The sequence below is a fragment of the Conger conger genome, chromosome 18, assembly GCF_963514075.1.
Source record: "Conger conger chromosome 18, fConCon1.1, whole genome shotgun sequence".
Taxonomy (NCBI): Eukaryota; Metazoa; Chordata; class Actinopteri; order Anguilliformes; family Congridae; genus Conger; species Conger conger.
Window position 1 is genome coordinate 33,092,642 of NC_083777.1, and position 15,039 is coordinate 33,107,680.

The following is a 15,039-nucleotide window of genomic DNA, read 5'->3' on the forward strand; positions in this document are numbered from 1 at the left end:
GCATGTTGGGATTGTACACGGCCTCCACCAGAACCCGGTCCCCAACCTGGGGCGTCTTCCCCTTCACAGCACTGCAGAAATGAGTGCAGGAACACATAAAGCACAGCCAAGCACAGTAAAGCACAGTAAAGCACAGCCAAGCACAGCCAAGCACAGCCAAGCACAGCCAAGCACCTGAGCTGGAAGAACACATCCTCGTCCACAAAGCCGAAGGTGTCGTGCAGCTTGTTGACGACGCCGGTGAAGACGCGCTGCTTCTGGGGCTGGGGTTGGTGGCTGGAGCGTGGGCTCGGGTACGACACCGTGATCTGGGCCGTCTGCTGCGGGTTCGACAGGCCCAGGCTGGTCGGCAAGGCAACAGGAGGCTGTCAAAACAAGGTCATCCATGGGGAGGAGCGGGGATAATTACACAACTTAACCTCAGTATGAGGCAGGCTGAATTTGAAAATGTACAGCAAATATACAACAGAGACTAAATAACAGCTGTTCTCACAGCTTGAGTCTACGATGCTCCTAATTCTCAGGATTCTCTCAGAAGTGTGTTAGGGTCTAGGGTGTAGGGTTTGGGGTGTAGGGTCTAGGGGGAGCGTTAGGGTGTAGGGTCTAGGGGGAGCGTTAGGGTGTAGGGTCTAGGGGGAGCGTTAGGGTGTAGGGTCTAGGGGGAGCGTTAGGGTGTAGGGTCTAGGGGGAGCGTTAGGGTGTAGGGTCTAGGGGGAGCGTTAGGGTGCAGGGTCTAGGGGGAGCGTTAGGGTGCAGGGTCTAGGGGGAGCTTTAGGGTGTAGGGTCTAGGGGGAGTGTTAGGGTGTAGGGTCTAGGGGGAGCGTTAGGGTGTAGGGCATAGGGGGGAGTGTTAGGGTGTAGGGTCTAGGGGGAGCGTTAGGGATTAGGGCAGTTACCTGTGAAAGCAAAGCCTGTTGTGGTTGGGGCAGCTGAGGAAGAGAAAAGGAGTGATTAATGATCACATCCTGTCTGAGCCAATTATCTCTGTGCATTAAATATTAGTATCAGAATCCTTTCAATATTTATTACTTGTGGCTTGCAAAAATCTGGAGCAATCAGATTCAAATTCAAAATTAATGTAACATGTACCTTTGCAGTTGCTTTCTTTCCACCCAGGCAATGGTGGTTAAGAAAAGTTTACTTTATTGTACGGAAGGCGTGTGCAGTAGGCGTGTGCGGTGTGTGATAGGTGTGTGCGGTAGGTGTGTGATGGGCGTGTGCGGTGTGTGATGGGTGTGTGATAGGTGTGCGGTAGGTGTGTGATGGGCGTGTGCAGTAGGTGTGTGATAGGCGTGTGCAGTAGGTGTGTGATAGGCGTGTGCAGTAGGTGTGCGGTAGGCGTGTTCGGTAGGTGTGGGATGGGCGTGTGCGGTAGGTGTGTGATGGGCGTGTGCGGTGTGTGCGGTGTGTGATGGGTGTGTGATAGGTGTGCGGTAGGTGTGTGATGGGCGTGTGCAGTAGGTGTGTGATAGGCGTGTGCAGTAGGTGTGCGGTAGGCGTGTTCGGTAGGTGTGGGATGGGCGTGTGCGGTAGGTGTGTGATGGGCGTGTGCGGTGTGTGCGGTGTGTGATCGGTGTGTGATAGGTGTGCGGTAGGTGTGTGATGGGCGTGTGCAGTAGGTGTGTGATAGGCGTGTGCAGTAGGTGTGCGGTAGGCGTGTTCGGTAGGTGTGGGATGGGCGTGTGCGGTAGGTGTGTGAAGTACGGTACCTGGTGAGGGACATTATAGAGGGTCTGCTGAGGGGGCGGGGCCTGTGGTGGGGGCGGAGCCTGTTGCTGCTGCTGATACTGCTGCAGGGCGGAGTTTATCTGGGACTGAGATTTCAGACACGTTAAACGATGCCAGAGACAGAAACAGAAACAGCACATTAAAGGTGAAAGGTGAAAGGTGAAAGGTGAAAGGTGAAAGGTGAAAGGTGAAAGGTGGAGGCTGACCTGCTGCAGGGCTGCGGCGGCCGCAGCAGCGGCTGCTTGCTGCTGTAGAGCTGCATTCTGCTGGGACAGCTGGTAGTTGGCTGACTGGCTGCTGAGAGACTGCTGGGAGTACATGGATGGGGAGGCCCCCAGGAGAGAAGGCTGCTGCACACCCAGCGCTGCGGGGGAGAGGGTGCTCAGTGAAAAGTGCTATACAAATAAAACTTCATTGAAGTTCTAAATGTATGTCCTAAAAGTTAATAGCAAGCCTGAGACACCTTCTCACTCAAACAGAGGAATGTTTAAAAATGAAGGCCAAAACATTCAAGAGGAACAGACATTTTATTTGCCACCAAGCTTGACAGCCAAGTATACTGTTGTGCACTGCCCACATAAAGGGAAAAGAAATGCAATTCTCTCAGGAAATTTGGCCAAGAGGTGCCATATAACAGAATAAGATTTGTCCCAAGACAGATCCTTGCGGAACTACAAGGCTAAAAGGAATTGGGAAGGTCACACAATCCAACAGCTACTGACATGGTCTGCTAGGGAGAAAAAACTGAACAACTTGGAAGACCCATCCAAGTCGTAGGCAACTGATCCAACACTGACAGACCCAAACGAGACTAAACTAAAGTCTAAAATAAGTCAAATAGAAGTTTCCTTCCTGCCAGTGTTCATCAACAGGTTATAGCATCAGCCAGGGCTGGTTCAGTGTTCAGATCCAGGTTTTTTCTTACTCTGCAAAGCTGCAAGTACTCATCAAAATATTAGAAGACAAAGCCTTCATGAGAAAACCACACATAGAAATGTTTGGGCCTATAGTTATTGATAACAGTGGTATCCAAGTTGAATTTCTTATTAAGGTGTTGAACTACACGCATGAATAAACATTCCCAGTCATGAGAACCTTCTTAAACACCATGGTGGCCAACAAATAACCAAGCTGAGGTGAGGATTCATAGAACACAGTTTGCTTGTTAGCAAAGAGTACTGCAACTACACCAGTGACCCACACTGAACTACAAGCACAATCTCCTGTCCAGGACTGAGACCCTCCAAGCCCCATTATACACAGAACATTGCCAGAATACTGGAACACTATAATCCCTAGAGCATAATTCGGCTATTAAGCATTTCATAAGTGCTATCTCACAAAAAAGAGACGTCTATACTGACCTCCTTAATTTTACAAATACCACAAGAACGAGGAAGAGATTATGGAGAAACACCCGGCAGAGGGGGTGAGATGTAAGCACCAGATCCAATTACAAAGGTCACATTGGAGGTTTCTAATCGTACACAAGTAAACTCCTAGATTCAGACTCATTTAGTACATTAAGCTTTCAACTCCTGTACTTGACTGCACCCATGGGAATTATGTATAACGGTGACATGTCCTTTAGATTTCCAAAACATGACATTTTGACTACATAGATATTTATGTCTAGGCAATTCTAAATATTTAAAACATTAAGCACAGGAGAAAATGCGACAAGTTGATTTAAAAGAGTCCGGCCACACTTACAGTGCAAACTGTTCAAGTCAAGCGACTGGCCCGAGTGCCCGGGCTGAGTTACCGCCGTGGCCGCGAACTGGGCAGCCCATGGAGGGTTCTTCTGGCCCCCAAACTGAGCCATGCCTCAGGTTTCTTGGCAGGTCGTGCTGCGTATCTGATCGAAAGATAAATTAGACCGTTTTAGGAAAATCGCAACATAAGAATTCAGCGCATTCAGCAATGGATCAAATTAGCGAGGTCAGCACACGTAACAAGCTTGCTAATGTTAATGAACTTATAGAAATGCAAAATATTGCCATGGAACTAGCGAGCTAACAACAAAATGATAATCTGGCCAAAACAACGATTTTACAAGTTAAACCAGCTAACGTTAGCTAGTGATCGGTCTTCATAACAAACTGTACCTTGTTACCTAACTAGGACACGGAGTTAAACTTCAACCGAAGAATAATTTTAAAAAATTAACTCGCTGGCTAACCTTAGCCTCCGTGTGGACAATCAGCTAACTAACGTTACAATACTTGTAATCGAAAGAATAAAAACCTATACATTCGCTGATAAATTAGCTTACTTTAAATTCAAATGTATTATTGTTAGCACCCCAGTTTGCAGTTTACGAGTTCGAGCCCGTCTGTGCTAATAATATGGACTACGTTTGATGAGTTAGCCTGTGCTAATAATATGGACTACATGCGATGAGTTAGCCTGTGCTAATAATATGGACTACATGCGATGAGCTAGTCTGTGCTAAAATATGGACTACATGTGATTAGCTAGCCTGTGCTAATAATATGGACTAAATGCGACGAGCTAGCCTCTCCTAACAATATCGACTAAATGCGATGGTGCTAGCAATGTGGACTCAGATGAGCTGACTAGCCACTGCGCCGCCTAAGTGAGTTGTTTTGTTTTCATGCAGGACGGGATAACCGAGGCTCTGGGCCTTACCAGCTAGCCTAATAGGTACTGAGCGAGTTAGCTTTAAGAAGCATGATACAATTATTCCTTAATCGTAGTATTTCCAGCTACAATGCACTCCTATTGCATACGATGGAATTTGGCGTGCCTATTCCACAAACAAACTATTATATAATTTATTGCGGCCGCTTATTTATGATAATTTATTGCGATTTACTAGACAGCTTACCCTCGTCCTGTTCATGCACCGGCAGAGACGTGCAAGCTGCTAAACACCACAGCGCACGCGCTGGTCCTGCTCTGCGCATGCTCTGTTTCTTTGGGGACGTCATAGCGGTCTGATATCGGGGCTGTACAGAGCAAAACGCGACGTGTCTGCGAATACGGATCATCTAGCTATTTTAAATAAATACGACTAAGTACCTGATTATATTGTATGCTAAGAACAGAAATCACAAATGCATGGCTCCTGTTGGCTGCGAATACTACAATGCCCGTTCACTCCCTCTCGTGGTAGTGTGAGACATTATTTCTCACCCAGAAATATGCATACTTTTTCGCTGGTAGTCAGGCTTCATTCATTCATTATCCTAACCCGCTTATCCTGAACAGGGTTGCAGGGCTGGAGCCTATCCCAGCATACACTGGGCGAAAGGCAGGAATACACCCTGGACAGGTCGCCAGTCCATCGCAGGCCACACACACCATTCCCTCACACACTCATGCCCACGGGCAATTTAGACTCTCCAATCAGCCTAACCTGCATGTCTTTGGACGGTGGGAGGAAACACATGCAAACACGGGGAGAACATGCTAACTCCAAAGGGAGAGGCCCCGCCCGGCCGATCGGGATTTGAACCCAGGACCTCCTTTCTGTGAGGCGGCAGTGCCACCCACTGCACCATCCGTGCCGCCGCAGTCTGGCTTTTCAACATGATTTGTAAATCGTGTTTTAAATCTACTTTAGAAAATACATATTTTCATAATTTGTTCTGTTGCAACATTGAGGTCATTAAGTTTTATCAACATATTCAAGATTCATATTCAGCGATTCTAACTCAAGCCCTGGGCAGTGACAAGTCCCTTATTCGGCCAGTTCTGTAGTTTTAATTACCTTCGGTATGCACGTCACTTTGGATAGAAGCGTCTGCTAAAAAAGAAAAGTCATGTAAATGGTCAATTACCGTTCGCAAACGTAGTTTTCAAAGTGCGGTCGCTCAAACCAGTCCATGACAAAAGGGAAACAAATGGACACTTAAACCAAAGGGACATTTATGAAAAATAAACCACTTTTACATTACATGTATTACACTTCTACACTTTTATCCAAAGTGACTTAGGCTAAGCAGGAGACAGTCCCCCCTGGAGCAATGTGAGGTTAAGGGCCTAAGTTGCCAATCGGCGACAGGCTGCCCCCAATATAGATTTTACACTTCTATATTCCTTCTCTATACGCTTCTATAAGATGAACACAATGTTCTCTGCTTGTGGGGATAAGATCACTCTAATCAATAGTGTGTAAGTGATTGTAATGAAATGCTCACCCAAAAAAAAGATGGCAATGACAATTCTTTACACCTTTAATCCTACCTTTGCAGGGATAACCCTAATGAGCTTTTATGCATTGAGTTGCTGCCACATGATTGGCTGATGAGATGATTGCATTAACAGGTTTACAGGTCTACCTAATAAATTCACTTTTATGTGTACAATACATTTTACAGGAGACTGCAACAAAGATATTTCAGAGTAGAATAGAGTGGTCACTGACATTTTTTTGTACTTTGTGAAATTGTATGGTGGAAAAAAACTATGATTTTCATGTCTATACCTTTTCACTTGTACAAAACAAAGGTGTTTTGAATTCAGTGATGAAAGCACTACAGCATCTGTCAAATGATACAGAATGAAGACCTGCCCAGGACTGAATACACATACAGCCAACAGTAACACAGGGACATAATAGCAATTTACAGAACACTGCCGACTTCAGGTTACAGACAAATATTGAGCAGATGAATTTAGGAGCAGTAAAATAATTCACTGAACACTTTTCATTTTAAATCTGAATAATGAATGTTGACAAATAGGTCCTTACAGCTTACAGAGGGACATTCTAGAAACCAATTTAATGGACATGGAAGGTCATTTTGGCCTCAGAGGTAAAGACCTCAAACAGCATCAGTTTTCCAGTGCATTTCATCTGTTAGATTCATAAATACCTTTTACATCAAACTGCCTAGTGATTGGACCACAGGTGCCTCCATTCGTACTTCAAAGTAATAATCTTCAGTATTTACAGTTTCACATGAAGCAAGTGATAAAATACCACGGCTTCTCTGTAACAGATTAAAAAATATATACCAACCCTTCAGAATTCCATTTGGATTTTCAGAATGACTTGAGATTTTTGGAGTGCCAATAACTTAAATATACAGTAAAAGATATAATAATCGAGCTAGCATGGTATGCGCATGTGTGAGCGTGTGTGTGTGCAGCACATATATATATATATGCAGTATGCAGGTGTGGTCAGGAGCATTAGGAGTCTTGGAGTTTCCGCTCCAGTTCTGTAAACACACGCTCATTCACCTCATCCAGCTCGTCTTCCACCTGTGGACAGAAACATAAAGTCTCAAAAATCACACATTTCTTCCACATAGTCTGGGATTGAACCGCGGGGCAGTAGCTCCATCAGGCGATGAGCAGTGTTTTAGTGCATCACCCAGGGAATGGGAAGGCTCAGGGTCCTACTGCCCCCTGCTGGTCCATCCCCATGCTAAAGCCACAATGAAAGATCCACAGTTCTCAGGAAGACGTCTAAATCAAACTCTAATCTAATTTATTCATAAAGCACAATTAAAAACAACCAGAAATTGGTCAAACTGTTGTACTAAGTAAAAGTAAAAGGAATTAATAAAAAAAATACAAAAACAGAGACAACAAAAGACAAGAACATGTCAGCTTAATCTCCAAAAGCCAGAGAAATGAGGTCGGTCTTTAGTTGGGATTTGAATGTAGGAATAATGGGGGCAGTTTGAACACAGAGTGGCAGAGCATCCCACAGCTTCAGGTCTCAATCACCTTTCAGTTTACGCTGTGAACATGGAGCAGAGCAATCTGGAGGTCAGAGATGTAGGGAGGGGCCAGGCCGTTCAGGGCTCTGTAAGCCTCAGAGACGGCCAGTGGAGGGGATCAGCAGTGGGGTTCTGCTGCAGTGGGGTTCTGCTGCAGGTGGGTTCTGCTACAGGGGGGTTCTGCTGCAGGGGGGTTCTGCTGCAGGTGGGGTTCTGCTGCAGGTGGGTTCTGCTACAGGGGGGTTCTGCTACAGGGGGGTTCTGCTGCAGTGGGGTTCTGCTGCAGGTGGGTTCTGCTACAGGGGGGTTCTGCTACAGTGGGGTTCTGCTGCAGGTGGGGTTCTGCTGCAGGTGGGTTCTGCTACAGGGGGGTTCTGCTACAGGGGGGTTCTGCTGCAGCTGTGCAACATTCATGAAAGAAATCTGAAATCTGAGCACCTGCAGCACCCCATCCACCTCGGGGATGTAGAACTGCAGCATGTTCTGGATCCCGCTGCGCAGGGTGACAGCTGAGCTGGGGCAGCCCGTGCACGAGCCAACCAGCTTCAGCTTCACCGTGCCATCCTCAAAGCCCTTAAAGATGACATCACCACCATCCTCCTGCACCGTGGGCCTGTGGAGCAGGGCGGGGCCATGAAACTACATTATCCTCCACAGCAAAGTGTGCAACACATTACTCCTTAATGGAGTCATTTTATGTATAAATGTTGTAAAATATAAAAAAATATAAAGCAGCTGCTTATTATTATTAATCATAATATTTTTGTTATATGATTATAATACTAATACAAAATAATTATAATAAAATCTACTCTCAGGTCATATGAATGATAAGCATGGGAGTGGTTCTAAGTGTCCTTCATGTAATCCATGCCACATAAAAAAAACATTTTCAACATTCTTAATCTCTCACTATCCCATGATGATTATACCTTATGCGTGTATCTAGAAGCTCTTTAATCATGGAAATAACCTCATCCTCCTCCTCTTCAGACAGGCCTGTGAAAGGTCAAATAAAGAGATGTAACGTAAATATGCATTCACTCCATTTCTTATCGAACAACAGCTAAAACTCACTTTGTGCAGAAATGTTTCATTCAATCATAATATACTTTGTTGCACCAACACGGAAATGTAGATAAGTGCATAATGCAGTGAATTAGAACTCAATAAGTCCCAATATTTACACAATAAAACATCCAATACACAATACAGGCAATCAGCTGTGAGGATGTTACTGGTTTCATACTTACTGCTTTCCATGTGCGTCTCTCCCACAGTTACGGGACTTCCACTCTCAAAGAATTTTGTGATGGTCTCAATCACGTTACGCTTGACGTCTGCCCACTCCACATCATCATCCCTCTATTCACAACCAAAATGAATATTAATCAATATCTATTATGTATTTAACCAGGAATTTGCTGGAGATTCCAAATCTCTTTTTCAAGGACACTTGGCCAAGGGAGAAAACCATTACAGAGTTAAAGACAACATGCTACAATTGACAGGGACTGCAAATGAGATATACAGGAATATGTAAATCCAGGTTATGACAAGCAATTGCATTCTTCAGTCACCCATTCCTTCATCATGTCTCAACTCGCCCATGTGATGTCAGCAGTCCAGAGACCACAGGGTGTTCTCATAACCTCACAAAACAAAATTAACAAAAATTAATTTACAGTGTGCCCCTTTAGAAAAAAAACATTCATGTGGATATTTGTCTCCCAAATATAAAACAGTAGGTCTCCTTCTTGCACTCATTGCAAGGAAACTGTATAATGTATTTTCTAAATGCCAGCAGGACATGAGAAACTTCAGTAAGAATGTAAAATATTCGCATGTGTCATGCTGTGTGACAGGCCTGTGGGGTGAGGTGGCAGGCCTGGTTTTAAACATGTTCCATTACGACATGGAGTGGAATGAGGCCTCCCTCTAACAAACCGCAAACACATCCATAACAAAGAATCTTCATCCTTCCCCCTCAAAGATTCCAGGCAAAAATAATAAACTAAAATAAAGTCAAAACAAAGCAAACACAGTGAGACCAGCCAGCTTTTTTTTATTATTATTCCTCTTTCTGGACTAGAACAGATTTACTTACTTTGAGCATTCAGGCTCAGCCCATATTGTGGAGCGGACACACCTTTAAGCTCCATGGTTGATTTATTACTATAAGACCGTGCATAGGCGCGGCATGACTGCTCCACTGAATACGTGATAAAACTCCAGAAAGTGAACCATTACTTTAACCCTTGTGTTCTGCTCATATTATTGTATCATATCATTAGCCACTGGGTCAAAATGAAGAACATCAGCAGAACCTAGTGATAACGCCTCTTCATTTGAAACCCTAAATCAATATTTACATTTTCCATGTGGAGAAATCCTTTCACTGGTTTGGTGAATAACTGTTTTCCTACTTCACTTACCAGAGACTGTATTTTTCAGTCTACTTCACTTGATTTTTTTTTGTTTGTTCGTTTGTTTTAAAACATTGTTGGGGAAGTGAAGTGAAAGTGAAATTAAATATGGTTAATTTCCGAATCCAGCAGTTTTACAATTACAATTACATTTACGTTTTAGTCATTTGGCAGACGCTTTTAATTCAAAGCGATTTACAAGTGCATAGGTTCTTCCACAAGTTAAAGCATCACATCCATAACTAGTAAAATACACATGAACACTCTTTTAACGTTCTGCACTCTGAATACCGAACATGTGCATCAACTGGTAAATCCCTTCACTTGTGTAAAATAAATGTATTCAATTTAATGAGTTAATTATATATTTTGGAAATAATTATCAAATAAATTGCTGAATTTGTTGATAGGAAGAGCAACCTTTTGGATCAATGTGTATCAAAATGCACAACTCACAAGGAAATTATCACAACACAAAAATCTACGTCTAAGTCTAAAGATGAGGGTCAATTACCTTAAACAAAGAACATTAAATACATGGACAGTCACGAAAGAAAATAATGACAGGAAGTGCCAAAAGTCCCACAAAACTGAAATGAATGAATGATGTTGTGTGCTGTTCTTCCTCCCAAGCCATAAAATAATAAAGTCAGCATAGGGGGGGCAGGATAGACGACAACCAGATAACATTCCATGAACATGAGCAGGGTACTTAAACACATGGTCAAATAATAACAATCATGTCTGTCTCTCAAAGGCAATATTAAGACTAGTATCCGACAACATACATCATATTTGAAGTTTTTGTAATAGATGGTGCTTAACTTTGATTATGACTTCTGATTTCATATCTGCACAAAAGACAATCTTTGTACCGTGATGGTGTACCATTTTATTTTAAAAAATGTTTATGGTTTAAATTTTCTAGTTTGGGGTTGCTCAAGGAAAAGTAATCACATTCCATGCTTGAATTTCATTTTTCTGAACTCCCTGCTGTTGAACTGAGAAAGGGTCATTTTTCAGGAATGTTAAAACCAGAGGAGCTACCTTAGTCACTGTGATGAAGTCAGGGCCAAAGAACACACTCTTCACTCCTTCCACCTGAAAGAGGTCCCTGTAGAAATAAAGTCCAGTGAACAGTGAAGGTACAGTGAAGCACATATGAGCTTAAGGCTTAAAACCAGTCCTTACTTTTGGTTTAGGGCCACATTTAATTAGACAGGCAGTTAATGAAGCACAGAAATGTTAAGAGCCATGATCTCTTGTGCCTGGCTCAGAACAGTCACCTTTTCTTCTTCACAAAGTTATAATGGTCGCTTGCGTTTCAATGCTGTTTAAATGTACAAACCTGGCTAATGGAGAACATTCAGCTGTGCTCTTTTTGGGAAAATCCAGCGTCCCTGTTCCCAAAACAGGTTTGCCAGGAAGGAATTTCAAACTCCTGGGATTTGGAGTGTCCAGAGTCTGAACGGACAAGCTTCGCACTGAAACACAGTAGAGCAACACCTGGACTGAATGCTGCAGAATAACTGGGAGGAGTACAGCAGACACCACAGCAAACATTCACCTTACATTTAACTGTAAATGCTAAATGCTAAATACTTTTACCTTGCTGCAGATGAAAAAAACAGATAAATCAGTACTCACCGAAGAGATTCACACCTGGCTGATGAAGGAGTTGTGTTGTTTTGCTACTTTGGTCGTGGCATGACAAGTAGAGACGATTTTTCCCTGTGTTAGGTAGCCTAAAATAGGATATAATTTAACAAAACATAAATACATAATCAAATACCATATCTGGGTTCTCCACAAAGAATGTAAAAGTGTCCTCGCCTAAGCCTAACCCACTGTGTAGTCTTTGCCACCTCCATGTCCGTGGCACTCTATATACACACAATCAGGGGCAAAAAAAATTTTCCCTCATAAGATAAGATAAGATAGATAAGATACACTTTTATTGAACCCTGTGGGGTAACTTGTCCTCTGCATTTGACCCATCCTAGTTACCTAGGAGCAGTGGGCAGCCACAGTGCAGTGCCCGGGGAGCAATGTGGGGTTAAGGGCCTTGCTCAAGGGCCCAACGGCTGTGCGGATCATTTTTATTGTGGCTCGACCGGGATTCGTACCACTGACGTTGTGGCTCCCAGTCATGTACCTTAACCACTACGCTACAAGCCGCCCTGGACTTTCAGCTCAGCACACACTGCAAACTTAAATGTTTTCATCCTTTCTGCTCGACTGAAAATTTACAGAACCATGATTTCAAAAAGAAGGGACATAGGCTACCGAAGGATTTTTGTGCATTACACCTGTACTGGTTACCCATTAACCCAGTCTGGACATATTTCATAACATTTCTTCAAGAAGGTTTTTTTGTTGTTGTCTATTTTGTAGTTTATTATCTGTTCAGAGAAAAACACATTTAAGAAGATTACTTTGATCACTAACCTAAAGAACCTAAGTTCTTAACCATTATTGTTTGGTGGTTTGAATGCCCCGAAGGAAAGGTTTCAACCTACCTAACAACACCCCAATTGTACGTGATTACGATGTAAATATGCCTAAGTAACTTTAGGTATGCTTTCCATTAGGACATACAATTGCTGTGCATTTCAATCTTTTGCCGTTACGACGTACCACTTCCGTCAACCCCTATTCAATGGTACAAAAGTGGAGGCTGAGTTATAAAGGTTATGCGAACAGCAGGTAATCAGTGTTTAAGTGGTCTAGAAAGAGAGCGGAGTCCCCTTTCCACTTACTAATATGTGAACACAAAACTTCCGGATTATTTTAAAAGAACTAGTTAGCTATATGTGAAAAATCACAATATTACATAGACTAACGTCAATGATACCTGTAACATGCTCATAGGTAGCTAGCACCAATAACTTAACTTACTATTCACAGCAGCGCAGATGTAACACTAACATTCCGTCCAAGGGCTGACGGTCTTTGCTGGCTATTGCTGGTCCTAACATTACACTTCCTGGACATCTAGTTTAACTTCTCAACTCACAGAAGCGTCCTAATAATTGGAAGTTGGATAGCTAGCTAGCTTAGCTGCTTAAATGTGCCCAACTGGATACGAAGGGGGAGTTCACTACGAACCGCATGAGTTAAGCTATTTGATTCGGACAGTATACAGGACAGTATTATAGACAGCCAAACGCACGTTAAATTGCGAGTTGTGAGAAAAGACAAACCTGTAATAGGCAACCGATCGTGGCGACAATAACTGTCGCAGACTCCATCTTCTGATCGCCGCCATTTCATTTGTTTTGAAATTCAGGACCTCTTGATGTGGTTATTAAATGTCCTGTATAAAAACGGTATCAACAGATAACGATCATTTCCCTAAAACAGAGCAACATCACTAATTATTCTTCTCTGTCTGATTAGGTTAATCTCATTTAGAATATGTATAGGTAACGTTAATTTAAATATGCGGCACCGTGTAAGCCGTCTATAATTCCTGAATATATATATATATATATATATATATATATATATATATATATATATATATATATATATATATATATATATATATATATAAATATTTTTAATAGCCTTTAGTTCAATATTTCAAATGTAGTGGAAACATTACACATTCAATTCCAAATCAAAGCATTAGCGAATTTGATTTGCAAGTCTGCGTTATTCTTTTACAGGAAGCAAAGAAGTCAAGCAAATTCTGGCACCTAGAAACAGGTATTTCAGCCCAGGATGAACGAACTACATTACACAGTTCCTATTCATTTTTGGGCTTTGCTTCAGAAACTGCATTTCATTTATTTTTTAAATAGATTTTTTCCAATTTTTACCTTTATATGCCTTTATACCCTATCTAATCCAATTACATTACATTACATTACATTAATGGCATTTGGCAGACGCTCTTATCCAGAGCAACGTACAACAAGGTGCAGTAGTCGTGAGCGTGAGGTGGAGGTTCGGAGAGGGGGAGGTGCCAAGTGGCATGTGGAGGCTGAACGAAGAGGTCTGGCAGGGGTGTAGGGTCTGAAGATTTTTTGTAGGTAAGCTGGGGAAGACCCCTTAACTGCTTGGAAGGCTAGCACCAATGTTTTGAATTTGATGCGAGCCATGACAGGCAGCCAGTGGAGGGAAGTAACCGGGGGGGTGACGTCTGAGTTTTTGGGAAGGTTGAAGACCAGACGAGCTGAGTTGGAGGGGTCTGATGGCAGACGCTGGGAGGCCAGCCAAGAGGGAATTGCAGTAGTCCAGGCGGGACAGAACCATTGCTTGGACCAGGAGCTGGGTCGAGTAGGGGGTGAGAAAGGGGCGGATTCTCCGTATGTTGCATAGGAAGAACCTGCATGACCGGGTCACCGCCGCAATGTTCTCGGAAAGGGACAGTCTGCTGTCCATCACCACGCCGAGGTTCCTTGCACTGGGTGATGGCGTGAGTGTGGTATCCCCGAGGGAAATGGAGAGATCCAGATGGGGAGAGGTATTAGCAGGGATGAATATCATTTCAGTCTTACCTGGGTTGAGCTTTAGATGGTGGTTGTCCATCCAGCTCTGGATGTCCCTCAGGCAAGCAGAGGTACGGGCTGAAACTTGTGTATCAGAAGGTGGGAACGAGATGAAGAGTTGGGTATCATCCGCATAGCAGTGGTAGGATAGCCCGTGTGCAGTGATCACAGAGCCAAGGGAACGAGTGTAAAGAGAAAAAAGAAGCGGGCCTAGGACTGAGCCCTGGGGAACTCCTGTGGCAAGGGGCCGAGGTGTCGATACCGTACCAGCCCAGGCAACCTGGAAGGAGCGACCAGAGAGGTAGGACTCAATCCAGTCCAGGGCTGTGCCACAGATTCCCATTGCTGATAGGGCGGACAGGAGGATGGAGTGATCCACAGTGTGGAAGGCAGCAGAGAGATCTCGAAGAATGAGAACAGAGGAGAGGGAGGCTGCTCGAGTGGCATGAAGTGATTCACTGATGGAGAGGAGCGCGGTCTCTGTCGAGTGGCCCAATCTGAAGCCAGTCTGATGGGGGTCTAGCAGGTTGTTGTTAGAAAATAAAGAAGAAAGTTGAGTAGAAGCGGCTCGTTCTATAAATAAATAAATAAATGTGCAATCGTGGTAGTGCAAAAAGTAACAGCAGACAGTCTCCTTCACCGTTACATGTCCTGGGTTACACCATTTGATGTTCATGAAAAGTGCAAGCC

General features: G+C 43.6%; 2 protein-coding genes across 4 annotated transcripts in view; both read right to left on the reverse strand.

Annotated features, from left to right (window-relative positions):
* Nucleotides 1–4,662, reverse strand: part of ccar1 (cell division cycle and apoptosis regulator 1) — a 22,598-nt gene extending 17,936 nt beyond the window's left edge. For 2 of the 3 annotated variants that reach the window (XM_061228055.1, XM_061228053.1), the window contains exons 1-7: nucleotides 4,580–4,662; nucleotides 3,442–3,586; nucleotides 1,935–2,092; nucleotides 1,710–1,814; nucleotides 897–929; nucleotides 175–365; nucleotides 1–71 (exon numbers count right to left, since the gene is read on the reverse strand). The exon at nucleotides 1–71 is cut by the window's left edge and continues 56 nt beyond it. In XM_061228055.1, the coding sequence (XP_061084039.1) occupies nucleotides 1–71; nucleotides 175–365; nucleotides 897–929; nucleotides 1,710–1,814; nucleotides 1,935–2,092; nucleotides 3,442–3,553 (670 nt within the window). In that variant the 5' untranslated portion in view covers nucleotides 3,554–3,586; nucleotides 4,580–4,662. The remainder of the gene's footprint in view (nucleotides 72–174; nucleotides 366–896; nucleotides 930–1,709; nucleotides 1,815–1,934; nucleotides 2,093–3,441; nucleotides 3,587–4,579) is intronic. The other variant, XM_061228056.1, reaches the window with a different exon arrangement.
* Nucleotides 4,663–5,912: 1,250 nt separating this feature from the next.
* zgc:110319 (uncharacterized protein LOC796111 homolog) lies at nucleotides 5,913–13,213 on the reverse strand. Its single transcript, XM_061227984.1, has 8 exons — nucleotides 13,057–13,213; nucleotides 11,501–11,598; nucleotides 11,202–11,337; nucleotides 10,901–10,967; nucleotides 8,681–8,792; nucleotides 8,360–8,426; nucleotides 7,866–8,040; nucleotides 5,913–6,963 (listed from the first exon to the last, which is right to left on the reverse strand). The coding sequence occupies exons 1-8, from the start codon at nucleotides 13,119–13,121 to the stop codon at nucleotides 6,892–6,894; spliced, it is 792 nt and encodes a 263-aa protein (XP_061083968.1). The 5' UTR covers nucleotides 13,122–13,213; the 3' UTR covers nucleotides 5,913–6,891.
* Between the last annotated feature and the right edge of the window lie 1,826 nt (nucleotides 13,214–15,039).